Source organism: Hippichthys cyanospilos, chromosome 14 (genome assembly GCF_059441005.1).
Source record: "Hippichthys cyanospilos isolate Australia breed blue-spotted pipefish chromosome 14, RoL_Hcya_1.0, whole genome shotgun sequence".
In the NCBI taxonomy this organism is placed as follows: Eukaryota; Metazoa; Chordata; class Actinopteri; order Syngnathiformes; family Syngnathidae; genus Hippichthys; species Hippichthys cyanospilos.
The window spans coordinates 19196766-19219028 of NC_142382.1; the positions used below are offsets into that span (position 1 = coordinate 19196766).

The 22263-nt window shown below is 42.1% G+C and overlaps 1 protein-coding gene across 7 annotated transcripts in view; it reads right to left on the reverse strand.

The window, feature by feature from the left end:
* adck1 (aarF domain containing kinase 1) overlaps nt 1–22263 on the reverse strand; it is a 117657-nt gene that overhangs the window by 16512 nt on the left and 78882 nt on the right. For 5 of the 7 annotated variants that reach the window (XM_088433041.1, XM_088433037.1, XM_088433040.1 and 2 more), the window contains one exon: nt 20716–20874. The exons of the other annotated variants lie outside the window; for them this stretch is intronic. In XM_088433041.1, coding sequence (XP_088289167.1) covers nt 20716–20874 — 159 coding nt within the window. The remainder of the gene's footprint in view (nt 1–20715; nt 20875–22263) is intronic. 7 annotated transcript variants of the gene reach the window in all.

Here is a 22263-nt window from a genome sequence, read left to right on the forward strand (position 1 = left end):
TTTCTGTCAATTGTATCTTCACTATTCGATCATCAAGAACAGTGACGGGGGAGCATAGAATGGCAGGATTCCGGTCTATGAGCACTATAAATGTGCAATGCAAAGTATATGGTTGTCTCAGTAATAAGAGGAAGATCAAAGACAAGCACTACTTTTGTGTGCCTAAATCTATTGATTTGGGATACTAAATTATATAATAATGGTTATTTTAAAAAAAACACTAAAGAAATTATCCATAATATTTTATGAAGGATTAAATACTGTTACTGATAACAGATATATTCTAATAAATGATATCAATAAACACTTTATTCTTGTTGCGATTGAACTTGTAAAAGAAATTCCTGTGCCAAGATAATTATGAATTAGATCATTATTCCTCGGCCTATCCAATTCTATTTGCAGTTGGTTTAAAAACTTTCAAACAGACCGTCCACAAAAAAGCCCACACCAATACCCAATAATAACACAGGCAACCTAATATGTAAAGACACCAACAGGAAAAACTTGGAACATCACTAACAAAGGACCTCACTCTCAAGCCACAGTTCCAACTAAACAGAGGGATGTCTCATGCAATTTAGACAGCAGCCTCATTCTCAAAATGTCTCAGATTTCAAATCCGCACCTCTCAAGCCAGTAATTTAACATGGAACACATATATCATCAGTGTACAACACAATGGATCAGGATGGTATTTATAAGCGTATGCAAAGGTAAAACAAAATCACAAGTGTGTGAGCACAACAACAACTGTTAAACACTTTGCCAAAAACAGACATTTACTATAGTAGAGATGTTTTGAATTTAAATGGCAACAATATAGTAACAGTATAGTAACTATACTGCACATACATAGCAAAGATATGAACCAATCACCAGAAACACCTGTTAGTAGTGCTCTCTCTGCATGTTGTTGTACAGGGGCTACAGATGACAACTGTACCCTTTCCATCAATCCAATGCAGTTGAAATCTAAGAAGGGAGTCGACACAGCAGACACAGCCTTCCTGGAGACTGGAAGCACATCTACCTTTTGTACTAGTGGTTTCCTGAAGAAGCTGAGCCTGCAAGGCAAAAGAACTAAGATCCTGCTGTGCACAAAGGGCCAGGAAAAGGCCGTACAAAGTCAAGTTGTCTCAGCACTGGAAGTTTCTAAATTGGATGGAGATACATTTGTGGACCTTCCAGAGACGTACACCGAATCCCTGTTTCAAGAAGCAATATCCCTACATTCAAAGATGTAACTGTGTGAATAGTATCACGATCCCAGAGTTGGATGCTGAAGTGGAGGTTCTAATTAAGATTAAAGCAGCAAAAACTTTAGAACCCTGGGAGATCATATAAGGTGAAGGCGATGGACCTTACGCTGTGATGACCCTATTGGGTTGGCTCATCAATGGTCCTGTGAGGGGCAGCAGTGGTTGTTTTCAGAGTATGGAGTAAGATCACTGTCGAAAAGACATATGCGTGTTTCACCATTTATATGAGTATAACTCGCTAGACATGACTTCATGTCTGTGGTGTATCTTGAACCTTAATATTACCCATAGTTTGTCACACAATGATGGGAATAATGACTCTCCTCCCCCATAGCACACAACCAGCCTTGTGTTCGGGGTCAGGAAGTTTCACCAATACTTGTATGGACGGAAGCACAGATTTCACTATCACTTGACCGGAAACAGGGCCCAGGGCCGATCCGTAGGGGGCCTATTTTTAAAAACTTAAAATTGCAATATTTTCAAAACCAAAGCAGCCAGCGACCTAAAACAAAGACAGGTAGCTACCATCGGCAAAAACTTAAAACGGCAAAAAATTCCTCAGAATTCACGCTAGATTCACAAAAATCACCAATGCAGTATATTTTTCCGGAGTAAGAGCAATATTTAACATTTTATAATTTTTTTGCCCAAAACAGCTACTTAAATATTTTTTATTAAGTGCAATTTCAACCTAAGTTTTAAAAAGCAAATAACCCACTCAATTTCACACCAGAAACTTTATATTTGAGGAAAGCATGCAGAAACATCTTAATTTCACTCAACAAAAGGCAGAATTTGCATTTTCCATAAACAATCAATCACTTATTTAGGTTGAATTCTGATGTCACCATTGCCAAAGCACTTCTTGCTGGCTATCTGGCCCTCGTCCTTCAACAGTCACTTTAGCCTGTTGGCCTATGACTTTTGGGCTCAGCTTCCTGGACTTGTAAAAGTTCCTGCCCCCCCCCACTGAAGAGTGACCTGCTGATGTGCGGCAAGATGGTGTTGGCCAGCCTGTGCCCCTCCTGTCACTGGTACTCCTGCAAGGTCTGAGGCCGCCACGAGCTCCAGCAGGTGCCTGAAACCTGTGATTCATGGCAAGGGAGCATCCTGCGCTTCTTCTTTTCTTCCCTGCACATCAGGGGGACTCACAACAACATGACGATGAACGCCACGTGGGCCATGGTGAAAGATGTCAATATACTTGTTCCGGTTCCGGGCGTTTGTTGCTGTCGCTGTTTTAGCTTTAGCTGGAGAGACGAATGATATTTTTCTTTTTCTATTTTTCTCTTTTACCACCACCCGTGGGACCTGTGTCCGGCGTTTATTTGTTTATTTTTTTAAGGACTGTTTCCATTCTTCGTTAGCTAGTGATTCGCCGATTCTCTGAACAGCTCCTAGCTCCGTTCGTCCTCGTTTTCGTGCAGCTCTTCTAGCGTAAGTATTCGCTCGGCTGTACTAAGGTAAGCATGACTTCGTGCACCTCCACCACATCAGTCACTTGCAACACCTGCATCATTCTCACGGAGAGGCTTTATCTCCTAGAGGGCCGTGTCCATCAGCTAGAGCCTAGAAGTTTCATCATCGTAGGTAGATGAGCACATCTGATAGTGACAGTGCAGGTCGTAGCCCTCCCGCAATGCAGCTAGCGTCGGCCAGTGCGGGTCGTAGCCTACCCGCTAGTCTGGCTAGCATTAACCCTAAGAAGCCTGCTAGGGCGCGGGGAGCCTGTTCAGACGCATAATCGTTTTAGCCCCCTTGCTAGGCACACTCCATCTCAGTCTACTGGCTCCTGCACATTATTTATAGGGTTCTCCATCACCCGTAACATTAAGCTCAAAACACCAGTGACCGTAATGTGTATCCCTGGGGCCAGAGCACCCGACACTGAAGCTAACCTTAGGGAGCTGACACGCAAGAGGCCTAGACACCAGCTTAGTGCAAACAATACTAGTTACTCAGACATAGAGATACATGTCGGCTCCAATGATACTAGAATGAGGCAGTCTGAGATTACAAAGAAGAACATAGCTAGGACTTGTAATCTCGCTAGAAAGATGAGTCGGCATCGAGTTATTGTCTCTGGCCCTCTACCTGCGAGAGGCAATGATGAGAGGTTTAGCAGATTATTCTCGCTTAACCGGTGGATGACTAGTTTATGTAGAGAGCAGAGTTTCCAGTTTGTATATAACTGGCCCTCTTTCTGGGGCCGGCCCGACCTGCTGAAGATGGATGGCCTTCAACCGAAAAGGGAAGGCGCCATCACTCTTTCTAGAAACATAGATTAGTGTTTAAGCCATCCATGACTTCTCACATTAGAGCATGTTGGGTCGCAGGCGAGTAGCGGGCCTGCTAGAATGGGTGTGGAGTCGTTAAGGCTAGAGTTAATTGGCACTAGGCTGGACATCTACAACACACATTATACTTAGTCTAGGTCACTGCAATCCACACACTGTTTTAATACCTAATGCTGAATCCCCTAATGATAAGTTTTCTGCTGAGGTAGTGATGATTAAGGAAAGTAGCTGTGCATCCTTAACCGGTTGGATTAGTGACATAGTACCTGTAGCCATCAACAATCGAATTCCTACATTACTAACATTGCGACGGGGTTTTAAATACCGTATTTTCCAGACTATAACGAGCACCCAAAAGCCTTATTTTAAAAAATCTGATGGTGCGCCTTATAATCAGGTGCGCCTTATATATAGATCAATATTGAAATTGGGATTTGTAGATGGGGAATGAACTCATAAATTAAGCTTTGCCTGTTTCTTTTGTGTGTTTACAGTTGAACAAGGTTGGTCCATATTGACATTGAGTTATTATGCTATTGAGAGTTTCGAGTTATTATTTGAGTTATTTTTGCTATTACTTTACAATTACTATATTGTGAGTGAAAAAGTTTTAAAATGTAATTGAGAGTGCGCCTTTTAATCCAGTGCGCCTTATAGTGCATAAAACACTGTACTCAAAATACAAACAATCCCAAGCCATCAAAATCTTGCTAGTATTAGTACTACCAACATGAAGACTCAGAATAGTTCAGGAAAAATTGCCCAGTTTAAATTTGGCTTCATAAATATTAGGTCACTCCCCTCAAAAGCCCTTCTTGTAAGTGATCTTATTACAGATCACAATCTTAAAGTGCTTGGTCTCTGCGAAAACTGGTTAAAACCAAATGAATTTTTATCATTAAATGAGGCCTCACCCACAAACTTTGTGGGCTCACACGTTGCCCGTACCTTGTAAAAAACGGGGAGGTGTCGCCCTAATTTCAGAATCTGATCTTAAACTTAGCACGAGCACTAATCACACCTTCATGACATTTGAGGCTCTCGTTCTGCGATTGAGCTCCTCACCACAATTCTTTGTGGTAGTTTTTTACCGTCCTCCCGGTCCACACTCTGTTTCTTAGATGAATTCCCTGAATTTACGGCTGATTTAATAACTCATGCAAATATATTAATGATGGGTGACTTCGATATTCATATGAACTCCCCATTGGAGCCACTTACTGTAGCATTTCAAGCAATAATCGATGCATTTTGTTTTACACAAATAATAGAATCAGCGACACACCGGAATGTTAATATCTTAGATTTAGTGTCAACCTGTGGCCTAACTGCCACAAATGTCACAATTTTGCCGTATACTAACGCTATGTCTGATCATTATCTTATAACATTTGAAGTCCTAGCTCAGTGTGGTCTTATTGACCACAACCAAGGCTTTAAGAGTCGTGATATTAACTCATCAACAACAGCTGCACTTTCTGAACGACTGCCTTTTGCAACAGCTGCGTTTCCGTCTTTCATTGGTTCAGTCGATACTCACAAACGATTTTAATACGGTTCTTTTAAATTCCCTAAACTGTATAGCGCCATTAAGACTTAAAAGTCGTCTGAAGCAGCACACTCTGTGGTTTATGGGTGAAACGCGTATGTTTAAATTGTTAAGTAGACAACTTGAGCATAAATGACGAACAACTAAACTTGAGGTTTTCCGTCAGGCCTGGTGCCAAAATATAAAGAGGCTCTTCGGTTAGCAAAAACAAAACATTTACAAAATATTTTTCCAAAATGATTGGTCTTAATAAAAACAACCCAAAATATTTGATGCGGAAGCAAAGCTAATGCAACAGCTGCAAATTAATCATAGTTCCCTCTATTCAGCACACAATTTCATGCGATTCTGTACTCTAATATGGGACGAAATAAAGAAGGTAGCGCCACTAACCCCCTTGGGTTCTGTGATTGCTGATGCTAGTTCGGACAATCAGGGTCATGAAAGTCTGGTAACCCTCTCCCAGTTTGATTTAGTATCCCTGGAGTGTCTTACACACCTGGTTAATGCAGCAAAGCCGACATCCTGCATGTTCAGCCCGCTTCCAGACAAACTCGTTAAAGACTTGTTCCCGATCTTAGGGTCATTTGTCTTGAATATTATCAATCTGTCGCTTTCCTTTGGCATTGTAAATGAAGCTTTTAAGACGGCTGTGGTTCAACCATTACTTAAAAAACCTCACATAGATCCTGAAAATCTCTTCAACTCTAGACCAGTGTCACATCTTCCGTTTATTGCTAAAATTCTTAAGAAAGTTGTAGCACAACAGCTCAGCGATTTCATGATAGATAACAATAGATTTGAACTCCGTCAGTCAAGATTTAGGGCCAACCACTACTCAACTGAGACAGCCCTTGTAAAAGTGACGACTGATCTCTTAGCCATGGATTCCAACATCTCATCAATATTACCGGTATTATTGCTTGACCTTAGTGCAGCATTTGACACTACTGATCATCATATTCTTATAGAACGTCTTAAATCATGTGTTGTTATCTCGGAATCAGCCCTTTCTTGGTTCAGATCTTATATCCTGGGAAGGACGCATAGTGTCTCTTATGGCAATGAGATCTCTGATTTTTTCTCCGTCTCATGTGGTGGCCCGCAGGGTTCAGTACTTGGTCCCTTATTGTTCAACATCTACATGATTCCTCTTGGTGATATTATATGTAAACATGCTATTAGTTTTCATTGCTATGCTGATGATGCCCAACTGTACATGCCTTTAGAAATAACAGATCCGTGCAAGTGTAGTAAACTAGAGGCCTGCCTTGCCGAGATTAAACAATGGATGTCTTCCAATTTTCTGCTTCTTAACCCTAGTAAAACAGAGATGTTAATTATTGGCCCTGCTCATCATCAGCACTTGATTAAGAATACTATATTGAACCTGGATAACTGTACTATTTCCAAAGTAGTTTTGCAAAAAACCTCAGCATGATATTTGACTCAACTCTTTCTTTTCGGACACATATTAATAACACGACAGGAACAGCGTTTTCACCTCTGCAATATAGCTAAAATTTGCCCTATTCTTTCCCCTGGCGATGCTGAAACATTAATTCGTGCATTTGTTATGTCGCACGTAGACTATTGTAATGTTCTGTTTTCTGGGCTTCCCATGTCCTATGTCAAAAGACGAGAAAGTTCGATCATGTTACTCCGATTCTAGCTGACCTGCATTGGCTTCCAATACACATGAGATGTGAGTTTTAGGTGTTGTTAAGTACTTATAAAATTTTACACGGTTTAGCTAGTTCCTATCTCGTAGACTTAGCATCACTATATGTTCCGTCCCGACAACTTTGCTCACAAAATGCCGGTTTGCTATCGACCCCACAGGCTAAAAAGAAATGCGCGGGATCAAGGGCATTTTCCATTCACGCGCGAGTACCATGGAATGCCCTACCTATGGAAGTTCGCGCGGCCACCTCAGTATAAATCTTTACATCCCGACTAAAAACATATTTACTCAAAAGCATTTCGTTAATAGGCCTGTCTGCAGCTTTCTTCGTTTTTTTTTTTTTTTCAGGCCATTTTGCCTGTAGAGACTATTGGCCAAAAGCAGCCGCTGTGCCCCGTAAAGGTTTAAAGTTAACACAATAACAATAAAAGAAGTTTTCCACAATTGCTAAAAAAAACAACGTGAAATTCACTTTAAAATGTTTAATGACAGTAATGGGGAAGTATGGGGAATCAAGCAAAAATTTTAACCTGGATTTAAAAGCATTTACTGAGCACAAGTGGCTGACTGCTTTGCAGCACTCAGCAACAGAGGAGATGGCCTGGACTTTCCTGGCCACGTAGCCGGCGTAGCTGTCGATCGCAGTGTGGAGCAACTCCCTGGCAAGCTTGGCCAAGATCACTTTATCGTTCTCCTCCTCTGCACTACATGTTATACCTTGCTGTTAAAAGATAAACTGTCACGGAAATACTAATAAAATAAAACATAAGACAGTTGTTTATTCATTTTGGGAGTGAATGGAGTTGTCAGAAAGCTGGTTTGTAATCTACTAATAAAATCTGACTGCTTCTACTGTTGCGCCTTGTAATGTGGTGCGCCTTATATATGGAAAAAGATTTTAAAATATGTCATTAATTGAGGGTGCGCCTTATAATCCGATGCGCCTTATAGTGCGACAAATACGGTACTAAATGTTTTGCCCCAAAATGGGCAGTTGGCCTAAAATTACCTTATTATTTGAATGTAAATCTTAAATCATTGAACCTTATACAATAACTGCTGTCATCGCTCCCCGTCCATTTGCTGTAGTCTCATCTGTGGCCATATTAGCATATTAGCAGCACCAAAAAGTCAAATTAAAGTGAACGCTGTAAAAAAAAAAAAAAAAAAAAAAAAAAACATGATAAAAGTCACAACTTACACTGGAAATTCCAATTTATTACAAAAGAAATCGAATGAAGAGGTTTCCAACGGCACAGTGAAATTGTTCCCACCCCCGCCAGCGTGAGTGTTTTGATTGACAACGGCACTGCCTTGCTTGGGGTACATCAAATCATAGTAGCGCTGCAATTAAGTCAAATTAAAGTGACGGCTGTAGCAAACACAAGAATCGCGGTTTACACTTGAAATTCCAATTTATTACAAAAAAAATCTAGGGACGCGATTTCCAACGGAATGGCGAAAACTCCTCCGAAAAGCCTGCGTATTTTGTAGTTGAGATCTGTGTTGAGATGTCTTGAACAACCAGATACGGAAGTTGGAGCATGAGTAGTTTACACTCCTACCCTCATTGGTCAAACGTCGCGGGGGGAGTCCATCACGTGTCATATAGAGGTGCCAATCTCCCTGTTGAAATCACATTTGAGTGCCCTGCAAGACGCGCAATTGTCTCCCGCCCAACCATCAATCAATAAGGGCAGGAGTAAACTACTCCCACCCCAACTTAAACCTTGTTATGCAGACGAGGGCAAACAGATCCATGTCGATCAAAAAACATGCAGGCTCTTAGGAGGCTTAAAGCGGCTTCATCGTGAAGTTGGAAATCTCTTACCTTGATTTCTTTTGTAATAAAATTCGGATTTCAAGTATAAACTGTGATTTTTAGTCATGTTTTCTACAGCGTTCATTTTAATTGGACTTTGCCGCTAACATTTCACGGCTCTTCGTGAGACCATAGCCACTAAAACTTACATTTACTGTATAAGGTTTAATCTTTTAAGATATAAGTAAATATATAGTATATGTCCAAGGAGTGTCCGTTTAGTTACCTCGTCTGACTGGCATGCAAGAAACCTTCATAGCACGTCCATCGGCAACAGCTTTTTTTTTTTTTTTTAATCGAAAAAAAAATCTGCGATGCACTGAGGGCGCGATATAGTGAGGAATCACTACAAACGGATAGTTGGGTGGCGCTGCTCTGCTGGCGACCCGGAGTCGCGCTGCTGCCATTTTAGGCCATTCTTAAATATTTTTAATGTCTGATCACCTTATTTCTTATGGTCTTTGCTGTGTAACTGCAAACAAGTTTATGTTGGGCTGATCACCAGGGCGACTTTTGCACAAGGACTACTTTTGCCACTGATTGTTTGGGAACAGCTGGCGTCCTGTCAAACAATTCCCCACGTGTAAACCAAGCTGCCGCTGCGTTACTCCATAAACACGCTACTATTTCTTCACCCTGTGGGGACGATCCCACCGGCTGATCTACCTGAGGAGGTGAAAATACAAACGATCAGAGCCAGACAATGACGGAGAGGCAGAAGAGGGGGATTGCGGCAGCGTCTCTGGAGAAGAGGAAACAGACCACCGCTACCCAGCTTGCTACTCAGGAACGTCAGATCGCTGAGATGCAAAATAGACAAGCTCCGGGTCAACAGCAAGATGTGCTTTGAATGCGGAGTTTCAAGTGTGATGGTGTTCACAGAGACCTGGCTCCATCGAGATGTTCCAGACTCTCTCATGGAGTTGGACGGTTTCTCTCTTATTCGGGCTCACAGAACGGAGCTTTCAGGGAAGAGCCGAGGGGGCGGAGTCTGTCTGTTTGCGAATGACAGCTGGTGTACGCGCTGCACTGTTGGAGAGACTGAATGCACGGCAGATGTGGAGCTGCTGTGTGTGTCTCTAGACCATTCTACCTTCTCAGGGAGTTTTGAAACGTCCTCATATGTGCAATGTATGTTACCCCCAGCGGAAACGCGGCTAGAACTGCCACCTGAATAGCGGACTGTGTACATCAGCAACTTCAACGAACACCCGGAGCCCACATGGTAATCTTAGGGGATTTTAACCACTGCAAACTGAAACTATTTATTCCCGGATGCCAGCAATATGTCTCATGTGACACACGACTTAACAAAGCTTTGGATAAATGCTATGGAAACATAAAAAACGGTTACACTGCAAAATTAGCCCACCACTGTCATACATGGGCAATGAGCTGATGAAGTAAGCTTTACCTGTTTCTTTTGTGTTTACAATTGAACAAGGTTGGTCATATTGACATTGAGTTATTATGCTATTGAAGTACGGTACATAAAATTCTGTGCAGACAATGTGGTCACTAAAAAGGACATTGTAGAGTACCCCAACAACAAGCCTTAAATAACTACGAGTGTTAAGGACTGCATAAACAGAAAAAAGATAGCTTTTAAAAATAACAATAGAGTAGGTGTAAAAACAGTGCAAAGAGAACTAAACCAGTAGCTGAGGGAAGCCAGAAAACATCATACAGATACTCTAGGGCAAACTTTCATGACTATGGACTCAAAAAAGCTGTGGGATTCCATGAAAGTCATCACAAATATAAACGCTACCAAGAAGTACCTCAGCACAATGAGCTGAGGACAGCTGAGAGGATTATTGGTACTCCGCTCCCCTCCCTGCAAGACCTGTACACCACCCACCTCGGCCGCAAAGCCGTCACGATTGTCACCGATACAAGCCACCCTGCACACAGTCTGTTCAGCCTCCTGCCCTCCGGAAAGAAGTACAGGAGCCTCTGCTACCGCACCACCCGACTCAGGAATAGCTTCATCCACCAGGCCGTGAGACTGCTGAACTCTCCCCCCCTCCCACCCATGAAACTGCTGAACTCTCTCTCTCTCTACTCCTCTCTCTCTCTCACATTCAGCCCCAGCCAGAAGAAACACCTAGCTGGCCCCCCACCTAAACTCAAACTTTACTCATGCACTTGCAAAATTTGCACAGACTTGCTGCTGCCATGTTTATTTATAATTATACTTTTATTGCACTAGCGATATAACAACTACCTCAAATGCACACAACTGGGACAACCACAGCCAGAGTTGTCCTGCTTTGTCTCGTACTGTTGGATTGTCCTGTCATATGCTGCTAATAAAGGAACATAAGAGTTTGAGCTTAAAGTAGTTCATTAGATGTGGCTACATCCTGTGTATGAGAGTGTGAAACTGTAAAGTGCTGGGCGTGTGACTGGTGGAGCAAGACAGAATGTGTGTTGCAAGGGGGTGCAAGAGTGGAATGTTGCAGAACAAGCGGTGGTGGTCGCAAGGAAGATGCAGGAACGAGATAACCCCGAGGCAGCTGATGGAAAATAACTGTGGAAAACTACAACCAGGAGGAGCAAGCAAGCAATTCTGCAGGGGATGAAAGACCAATGAGAGCAAGCTAAAGTTAACTGCAGTCTACACAAAGCCAATAGAATAATGCCAGGATACCTTTGTTACTGTGCCATTTGCATATTGTGTAGTATAACTCTTTGCTGGGCAACTCGGATGTGACGTACGTCTGCTGGTGGCAACAGAGGCGTACAGAGCTGTATTGAGAGGGACCCGAGACCCAGGTGCTGTGTGTTAGGAATAAATTCACTCGTGTGTGAAAATGCCGGCTTCCTGATACCTTTCTATTACAGGGTTAGGGTTAGGGTTTACGAGCGCACAAATTGTTGGATGAGTGGCAGTTGGGTAAGGTCACAAATTGGAGTCAGATTACTAACTTGAGTTTATGTTGATTTAGAAATAAAATTCCAACACTACTTATGTCTTGTCTTGGGGTACTCTTGCCATACCTGGTTTTTCGTATTTGGTTTTTAGTTTTAGTTGTTAGTTTAGCAACACTAGGCAAAGTAGATCAAACATACTGCACTTTATATTACTATAGATAAGTATCTAGCTTTTAGGTTGTCTCATCTTGCGCACCTGCACTTTGTTATTGTACATGTAAAACGCAGAGGATAGTGAGAAACGCAATTTCGATTCCTTTGTATGTTAAGCACATGTGAAGAAATTGACAATAAACTTGACTTTGACTTTGAGGACAGCAAATGAACTGAAGGACATTTTTTCTCAGGTTCGAAAATCACAATCCCCCTGTATGCAATATGGAAATGATCACAACTGACCTAAGTTGTAGAATTGTGATTGACCCACAAAAAATATAGTCAATATTTAAACAGGTGTGCACTAAAAAAAATCCACAGGCTCTGATGGCATTTTTGCGCTGCAGAAGAGCTCACTCCAGCTTGGTGAAACATTCTCCAACGATCTGTGGACTCACACACTGTCCCTAGCATCTGGGAAAAATCCACCATAGTTGTGGCTAAAAAAACATGCCCCATTGAAAATAATGACTTCAGACAGGTAGCTCTGACTTCGATTGTTATGAAGAGCTTTGAAAAGTACATGGTGGCTGTGCTCAAGTCAGAGGTCAACTTAGCACTCGACCCATACCAGTTTGCTTATAGGCAGGGGAGGGGCACTGATGATGCCATCAACAGCGTCAATCATATCACTGTCAAGCACCTGGAATGTCCAAAAGCCTATGCACGGATTTTATTTATTGTGCTATGGTGTGATGCAAATAATCTCACCTTAAATGTTGACAAAACCAAGGAAATTATTCTCGACCCGAGATCAGAGGGGGAATCATAGTCCTGTGGTAATCCATAACTCACAAACAGAGCAGGTCAGCTCATACAAACATCTCAGAGTCCATTTTGATACATTCAGCTGGAACACCCATGGTGACAGTGTTTGCTCTCGACTACAGCAGAGACTGTATTTTCTGTGTAGACTTAAGACTGTACAGTGTGGACAGAGCCATCCTGTTGCTTTTCTACCAGGCAGTTCTGGAGAGCCTGGTCAGATGCGGTGTGTCAGCTTGGTACGGTAACCTCGATGTTAAACAAAAAAATGTGAGTGTGAATACTGTGAGTGTGAATGTGAATACTGAGGTGCAAATTGTTGTTTGCATATATTGCTTTCTGACTTATTGTGTTTCTTTTCTCATGTTTGCTGCAGCTGCTGAGTCCAAGACAAATTTCCCCAAGAGGGACAATTAAAGTTTATCGTATCGTATATACAATACGATCATATCGTATATACAAAATCCAATATGTCGGCCAGCAAAAAACAAAGAGCTACTTAGGTCGAATTTTCTTGCGTAAAAGCCCTTTTTTTTGTATGGATGCAGAAATGTCTAACTTACTAGTTTTGTTTTTTAGTTAGGCTGTTGTGTAGATACAAAAGCCAAGGTCGCAACCACCACAAAACTAAGAGATACTTAAGTTGAAATTTTGTGGAAATAAATGTGTAAATCCCGGAATTTTGAGACAAAACAGTCTAGATTCTTCGTTAAAAGCACAGAACGGGCCGTTATCATTCATTTTATGTAAATAATTCAAACTAAAGTTCTGTTTTTTTCACGTTTTCTAAGTGCACACATGGTTCTATTTTAGATAATAATTATCTTGAATCCTTAACTGAATCCCTCTAGAAATTCCTGCGTGCGTCTATGCACTAAAACTTGATGATTTCGTCCTGTTTCCACTGAAATTTGGAGTGAGAATGCAGCGTGTGCTTGAGTTGTTGCAGTGAAAGCCTCTCACACTATGCCCACACTCTGCCTCTGGGTGAGCCCCCTATGAGAAGCCGTTACGCAATGTATGCAAGAGTTGTCCCGTCAAGTAATACTGAAGTCTGTTGTGGAAGTTCACACCTTTCACTGACCATCGACCTCTCACGACCACTTGGAACATATAATGGAATACCATCTCTCGCTGCCTCACAACTTAAGGATGGCCTTTGATGTTGTCAGGACATTCATATGCCATCAGGTAGCGGAAGCCGGACTCAAATTGCAATGCAAATGGGTTGTCGAGGTTCCCGCTTCTTATCATAAAGCAAAATTCGAACACTGTAGACATTTTCTACTTCATTGAGGTGGAAAAAACACCTGTTTCAGCTAAACAAGAAGGGAACGAGAAATAACCTCAAGTCTGCAGCCATGGACTTGATCTGGAGGTGATTATTCGAACATGAAGCCCTTCCTTGGGCGGTGGAACGAGCTATCTGCTCAGGCTAGTTGTTTGCAATGGGGGAGGAGAGTCTTTATTCCCATGTCGCTATGAACAAACGTTTTACAGCAAATGCACGCAGGACACCGTGGAATAGTGAGAATTAAGGAAATAGTAAGAAGTAGGTAATACTTTTAATAGCCAAACATGGACAAAGAGATTGAGGAAATAGCTAAAAGTTGTTCCTCATGTCACAAGGTCCAGAACGATCCACCACTTGCTCCTCTCCACCCCTGGGAGTTCCCATAGGAGCTATGGCAACGTGTGCACCCTGACTTAGCAGGTCCATTGGAGGACAGAACGTTTCTTGAGGCTGTCAATGCACACACCAAGTGGCTTTTCGTAGCTATCAAGGAGTCAACAACCACAAAGAGGACCATCGAGGAACTAGAAGAAATGTTCAGTCATTTTGGACCTCCTACACAATTAGTCTCTGACAATGCAACTCAGTTGGTTTCACAAAAAATGGATGCTTTCCGACAAGCAAATGGAGTGCAACACATTAAATCAGCTCCATACTATCCTGCAACAAACGGCCTTACAGAAAGGTTCAGATAGACAATGAAACGTGCATGAGACCCGTAGTCAGAGACACAGTGCAAAAACAACAAAAGGAACAAGTTCTGTACAGAGAACAACAGGCCAAGGGAAGAGTTTTCATGCCAGGTGAATTTGTGGTGGCCATAAATTACAGAGGTGTGCTTAAGTAATAATACTTAAAAGTAATAATCCCCATGGGTACAGTGAAGGTTTGAGGTAGTCTCCCCTCATTCCTAATTTAGCATAAAAAAATAAGTGAATATGGTTAACTGAATGTATGTAAGACATCTGTTGTAAGAGGGGAGGGAATGTGTATTTTGACCCTTAACGTTACTCGTAGTTTGTCAATGCATGCAATGCGTGATGCTTCGGTTTGTGTTGCACCGCCTTTTGGTTACGACTATGTGATATGCTAATAAAGAGTTAACACTATCTCGTAGTCCGGAGTATCATCGTCATATTAAGTAGCAAAGAAGAGTGAAAGATATAACGTCTTTACATGAATGCGTGGATCTGAGCCTTTGGGTTTGAGTTGAATACGCAAATCCAGACGACGTCACGCCAAGCTACCAGGCAAAGTCAGTCGATATGCAAATCTGCGCCGGCATTATATGGTGTTATATTTTATGGCGTTATATTTGTGCCACAATTACGCACGCGCGGGAAAAAAATTGAGCGGAGAAAATCAAACTGAGCGAGCGAAAACAGATTTTGAGAGCAAGAAAAAAAACTATTGAGCGCGTAATGATAAGAGTTTGAGCGCGCGCCGATTGAGTTTGAACACAGAAAAAGAAATTGCTCGCTCAAAATTCCTCTTTGCTCGCTCGGGATAGCCCTCTCTCGCTCAACATCTCGCTCTCGCTCGCGATCCTCCTCCCTCCCTCGCTCAACATCGCGTTTGCTCAACATTGAGCTCTCGCTCGCTCGACTCGTCCTCTGCGCTCGCTCAGTTCTGTTCACGCGTTACGTTTGTGCCACAAAACCAGCCAATCAGAGCTTGTAAAAGCACTTTGATTGACACAGCTTAGTATCCAATGAGATTGCTTGTACGCTATCCGTTGACGCACTCTCGTTTGCCCTGTGTTCACCCGAAAAGGGCAAACGAGAGTGCGTCAACACGGACTTGGGCTGGAGAATTACTTTTAATATTATTATTATTACTGTATTGTATCATTTGACAGAAATACCTTGTTAGTTTTTGTACTTTGATAATAACGTCGATATGACGCACTCTCGTTTGCTCGTTCCGGGTGAACACAATAAGCAATCTCATTGGATACCAAGCTGTCAATCAATGTGCTTTAACAAGCTCTGATTGGCTGGTTTTGTGGCACAAAAGTAACGCGTGAGCAGAACTGAGCGAGCGCAGAGGACGACTCGAGCGAGCGAGAGCTCGATGTTGAGCAAACGCGATGTTGAGCGAGGGAGGGAGGAGTATCGCGAGAGCGAGATGTTGAGAGCGAGAATGCTATTGCGAGCGAGCAAAAAGGAATTTTGAGCGAGCAATTTCTTTTTCTGTGTTCAAACTCCATCGGCGCGCGCTCAAACTCTTATCATTACGCGCGCAATAGTTTTTTTTTCTTGCTCTCAAAATCTGTTTTCGCTCGCTCAGTTTGATTTTCTCCGCTCAATTTTTTTTTCCGCGCGTGCGTAATTGTGGCACAAATATAACGCCATAATATTTGTGCCACAAATTACGAGCGCGCGAAAAAAAATTGAGCGGAGAAAATCAAACTGAGCGAGCGAAAACAGATTTTGTCGTCGATGTGACGCACCCTCGTTTGCTCGTTCCGGGTGAACACAACAAGCAATCTCATTGGATACCAAGCTGTCAATCAATGTGCTTTTACAAGCTCTGATTGGCTGGTTTTGTGGCACAAACGTAACGCGTTATGAGCGAGCGCAAAGGACGACTAGAGCGAGCGAGAGCTCGATGTTGAGCAAACGCGATGTTGAGCGAGGGAGGGAGGAGTATCGCGAACGAGAGCGAGATGTTGAGCGCGAGAATGCTATTGCGAGCGAGCAAAAAGGAATTTTGAGCGAGAAACTTCTTTTCAATAACTTTTTTTCTGCGCTCAAAATCTGTTTTCGCTCGCTCAGTTTTATTTTCAACGCTCACATTTTTTTCCGCGCGTGCGTAATTGTGGCACAAATATAACGCCATAGCATTAGTCAACACGCATACTGTACTTCTGGTTGATAGCGATCTTCATACATCAACAGCTGATTGTTAGCAATGTGAATGTCCAATTTCTTCTTAAATTATTTTATCAAGTTGGACAGACAGATTTATGACGTGTAATTCCAAATCCATATATTGTTTGAAAATCATTACTATAAATTATAAATTGGTAAGCGTCTAACTGCTGCAAAACCCCAACAATAACCAAATATATATAAAAAGATCTTTATTTGTAATAAATCAATCTTTACTTCATAATAGTATTCCATTTCAGTGCGCATTCATTCATCAAGACCAATTCCAAGGGCTTTTTCCAAATCAACTGCAGTGCTTGGTTCTGCCAGCAGAGGTCACCAGCTGTTACAGAAGCTTTCGGAAATTACGTCATTGCCCGAAAAAAATGGCTTTAAATGATCACAAATGGCCCACAAAAGCTTCATTTGAGCATTAATAAAAATGTGCATACATTATCCTTAAGATTGAAGCCTGATGAGCCATTGAAAGCTTGTGTTTGGTGTTCAGTTTGTGTTCAATTCAGCCATTTTTTTCCCTGCTCTTCGCATGCATGGCGGGAATGACTCCCAGATTGACTGACTTTGCCTGGTAGCTTCGTGTGACGTCATCTCAATTTGCATATTCAACTCAAACCCAACAGCACAGATCCACACATGCAAATGATCAGATTTATTAGTCCAAAAGAGAGATTCATGCAAAGAGGTGAAGTCAAGTCTTGCAAGAGTTGTACTCATATGAATGATGAAACATGTAAACGTCTTTTTAACAGCGATCTTATGAGAAAGCTGCTCAACCATCTGCATCATTATGATGTCCGTTGCCTGGCTGGAGGAATTATTGATTTCATAATACAACCAGTACTTCAACGAAAAGGTGTTGGAAGAGAAGCAGGAGATGTCATTGGGAAGATCTAAGATTCATATAAATCTTGGAGAAGTCTGCTTCCATGCAAGACAATCACTATTGCTGAAAGTTACTGTTTCATCTTCAAAACTGCAGTTGAAAAAAAGACACACACCAGACATGGAATCCTTTCAATTGTGAGTTTCCCTTGGGGATTTCTGCCACCTTTGACCCTACTACCAAAGTTGTTGTTTAATGGAGATGTGTCACAAAAACATGTTCTGGGATAACCCAGTACCTCAAACATTCCTGCAACCATCGACTGAATGGTTGACGAACCTGGATAGGATATCTGGATCATTGTTACCTGAGAAAATCAGAGGACCCATGGACAGTTCCATCACTTCTCTGATAAATGGTAAATGGACTTTCACTTATAAAGTGCTTTTCTACCTTGGGTACTCAAAGCGCTTTACACTAACTAGTCATTTACCGGCAGCATCAGGAGCAACTGGGGATTCAGTGTCTTGCTCAAGGACACTTCGACATGGTCTTGATGGTCAGGGGATTGAACCCACAGCCTCTCTGCAGGGAGACAACCACTCTACCACCGAGCCATGCTGCCCCACAAGTTCTGATACCAGCGACTATGGCTATGACAGAGTGTCTTACCTCTGGTTGGAAAATCAAGATATCATGCATCTCGCTTTTATGCTGGGCAAGGCTAGAGTAGCACCGTTAAAGCAGACAGCCATTTCTTGCCTTGAACTCACTGCCGCTCTGCTGGCTGTCCAAATGGACAGACTGCTGAGGAAGGAGATTTTATTACCATTGGAAGACTTATGACTGACTGTCAGAAAATATTGAAGCGCATTGGAAATGAAACCAATTTTTTTCATAACTTTGTTATGTGTTGTTAGTTTGTTGTTAGTGTTCATCAGGGAATCTCCAAGAGTTGTTCAATGGTGGTTAGGTATGGGACAATATCAGATTTTGACGGTATGATAACCTTCCGCCTTCTTGAACCACACTTAAGATAGACTGCTTGTGTGTTATCTTCTGTGATATCACATGTGGCATTGAAGCCGACAAATCAGGACACTCTGCAGATGCCCGTTAAAGGGACAAACTGTAATATTTAGACTGTTATTCATCTTTAAAACCCACTATAAATTTCAGTATGATGATATTTTTCAAATATATTCATAGTGTTACTCCCTCCGGGTTTCAAATCAAGGCTCAACTTTGTTTGTTATGTTTTACGGGTATTTATTGTCGTTTTACAAGCTTTCACATGTAAAGAAACCCAACAATGCCATCAGAACTACAAAGAAAATACAAATGCAATGAGCACACACTAAGCTTCATCCGAAACAATAAATACAATATCACATTATTCACTTCATTGGCCACTTTCACTCGAAGGGAATAAAGTTTTCTTGGGAACACTTGTCTTCTTCAACAGGCTATTGATGTTTCAAATGCACTAATGCAGTGCCTCATGTCTCTTAATACCTGTCAATCAGCTGTGACTCTTAACACCTGTGTATATGTGCAACAAAAAATAAGTGCCCTCCTTATTAAAGTTGTAAACCAAAAAATAACAACACAAAAATAAAAATGTCAAATGATCTCCTTTTTCTTTAAAAAAAATGAAAACTGTAAGAATAAAATGAAGAAAATGAGTAAAGTTGCTTTTAACGGCAGTTACACATAGATCTAGTGATCACTATTTATATTACACAATGAGTGCCGCTCAGATGGGGCAGTCATGTTTCTTTTACGTACGGAAAGCGAAGGAGGAAAACCTTTGCCAACGTAATTCAAAACACGTTTTGAATGTCAGTTTGTGTCTTGTGTGTATTTCTGGTTTGTATTTCAATCACAAATAAATTGAAAAAAAATATGGTTTGTTTGCCAGCTTTCCATGGCCTAAGCGAACTCTTCCCATAGCCGAGTTTTTGCCTTGGCGACCGCCGAAGCAACACTCCGCTTGGCCAGCTGGTTCCTGTCAGCTGCCTCCAAAAAGGCCTGATAAGACTCCTTCTTCAGCTTGATGGCATCTTTAACCACTGGTGGACGCACGACTACCTTACGGTCACAAGTCCGGCCAGCCGCCTGGACAATGGAGGCGCAGAACATGGTCCACACTCTGACTCACTGTCTCCCGCCTCCCCTGGGACGTGGGAGAAATTCTGCTGGAGGTGGAAGTTGAAACTCCTTCTGACAAGGGAATCTGACACTTTCCAGCAGACCCTCATGAAACACTCGGGTCTGCCAGGTCTGATCGGCATCTTACCCCACCATCTGAGCCAACACACCACCAGGTGGTTTGTTACGGACAACCCGTGATGAGCACAGAAGTCCAATAGCAAAGCACTCCTCAAGTTCAGATCGGGGGACTGTTGCTCCCAATCACAACCCTCCAGGTCTCACTGTCATTGCCCACGTGACCATTGAAGTCCCACAGCAGAACGAGTCCCTGGAGGGAGTGCTCTCCATCATAACCTTTAAGGACTAGGGTTAGGGTTATTAGTGTTATTGGATGCTCTGAAGTGTTTGGTGCATAAGCACGAACCACAGTCAGGATCAGTCTCCCTATCCAAGGGCGGAGGGAGGATACCCTCTCGTCCTCTGGGGTGAACCCCGATGTACGGGCGCTGAGCCGGCTCTGCTAGAGGACTATCTCTGCGCCTCTCACAGCGGGCAACTCGAGAGTGGAAGAGAGTCCATTCACTCTTGAGAGGATTGGTACCAGAGCCCAAGATGTGTGTTCTCGGCCTCACACACCAGTTCAGGCTCCTTTCAGGCCATAGATGTGACATTCCAAGTCCCAAGCTTCTGCAGCCAGGAATCGGCGCACCAAGGTCCCCACGCCATAGAGTGTCAAGGTCCCTGCCATTGGCCACCGCCCAGCGTACACTGCACCTGATCCCTATGGTCCCTACCGCAGGTGGGGAGCCCATGGGAAGGGCGACCTGTGTTTGGGCTGAGCCCCATGGGTACAGTGCCGGCCACCAGGCGCTCAGCAGCAAGCCCCACCTCCAGGCCTGGCTCCAAATGGGGGGCCCCGTCGACCCACGTCTGTGCAAGGGAAGACGCAATCCAAATATTCCACTCGTCATTAAGGGTCAGTGGGGTCTCTTAAAATGTCTTTAGTCTTTAAAATAACAACAGTGATTCTTTTGGCATGATCCTACAACAAGAATTGAAAATCAAGTGTGTTTACCTTGAGAAAATCCAAATGGGCAAGCTTATTTGATATAATTTCTGAATTGTGTCCTTCATTCAAGAAGTTCAGCTCCAGTGGCATGTTTTTCTTGGCTTCTTCTACCAACCACATGAAGGCAAAGTCAGGAAAAAGCCAGTGGACTCCTTTTAGCAACACCTTAAACATAGAACAGAACCCGCATCACTATGTATTACATTCTGGGAAAACGGGTAGTTAGATCATTTTGACTGATTATTAAATACAATAATTTACTGGCTGAATCAACAAACTGTTACCTCATATTGTAGTGGCTGTCTTTCTTCATTATAAATTTGGGTAAAAGTACATTGTCATATATTTTAGTTAATCTTATTGACTTTTTGAGATTTTGCATTGCATTCTTGCAACATCTACATTTTCACTATAGAGTGTCATTTCCTATACATATCCAACTTGACAATTGAGTAAGGCAATTATGTTCTTAGCAATGAGATCAAAAAAAGACGACAGGAAATTTTGTGTCTTATGTTTCAATTGTATCATTTTATTTTAAAGCGTGCTAAATCAGACTGAGGGAAAATGGTGGTAGACTTAGCATGTCTGCCTCACAGTGCAGAGGTCATAGGTTAGCATCTGACTTTCCTGTGTGGAGTTTGCAAGTTCTCCCCGTGGCTTCTTAGGTTTTCACCCGATACTCCAGTTTCCTCCATCATTACAAAAACATGTGTGGTATATTGAAAAGTAAATTATCCTTCGTTCTATACGTAGGAATGTAGCCCTGCGGTAGGCTGGCAATCAGTTCGGTATGTATCGGTACTCCTAGGTCGGGTTGAAGATGGATGGATGGATGGATGGATGGATGGATGAGTGGATGAATAATATTTTCAAATAAAAGTTTTAAAAGCTGTTGTTTAAATATCTTTTTTAAATAAAAGGTTTCCATGAACTTGATTATCTTTTCTAAGCCATTCTAAGCCAAGGGTATCAAACTCATCAGCTCAGGGGTCACATGGAGAAAAATCTATTCTCAAGCGGGCTAGACGGGTAAAATCACACTATTAATCCAACAATTAGGGACAACTCCCTTTTTGATCCCCTATTTATCGCAATATAGAATTTTTCCTTAAATTGCATAAAATACATGGCAATTTTCTATGGTGTTTTTTTCCAATTGTCCATAAAATACATATTTTATATAGAACACATGAGATGAATTAAGAACTACTAAATAAATACAATGAAACAAAAATCCGGGAGAGTGAAAATGTCCCAATCAAAATCTGTATTTGTACAACCTCTATGGAAGGAGTGAAGCGGTGTGCATAGAAACAAACAGAACTAGAGCTGCAAGCATCTATAACGGGCCCTCGCAGACATGAGCACATTGAAGGATGAACAGTTCTGAGGTATGAACAAATTTGGGTATGAATGTAGTCGGCCATATGCAGGCAAACTCTAGAGTTAATGTTCTAGAAAAGGTAACATTTGTATTCGCATTCGTCCAACGGGCTCAACTAAGTAATTGAAATCGCAAACTTGGCCAAATTTGAAGTCATGAAATTTGAG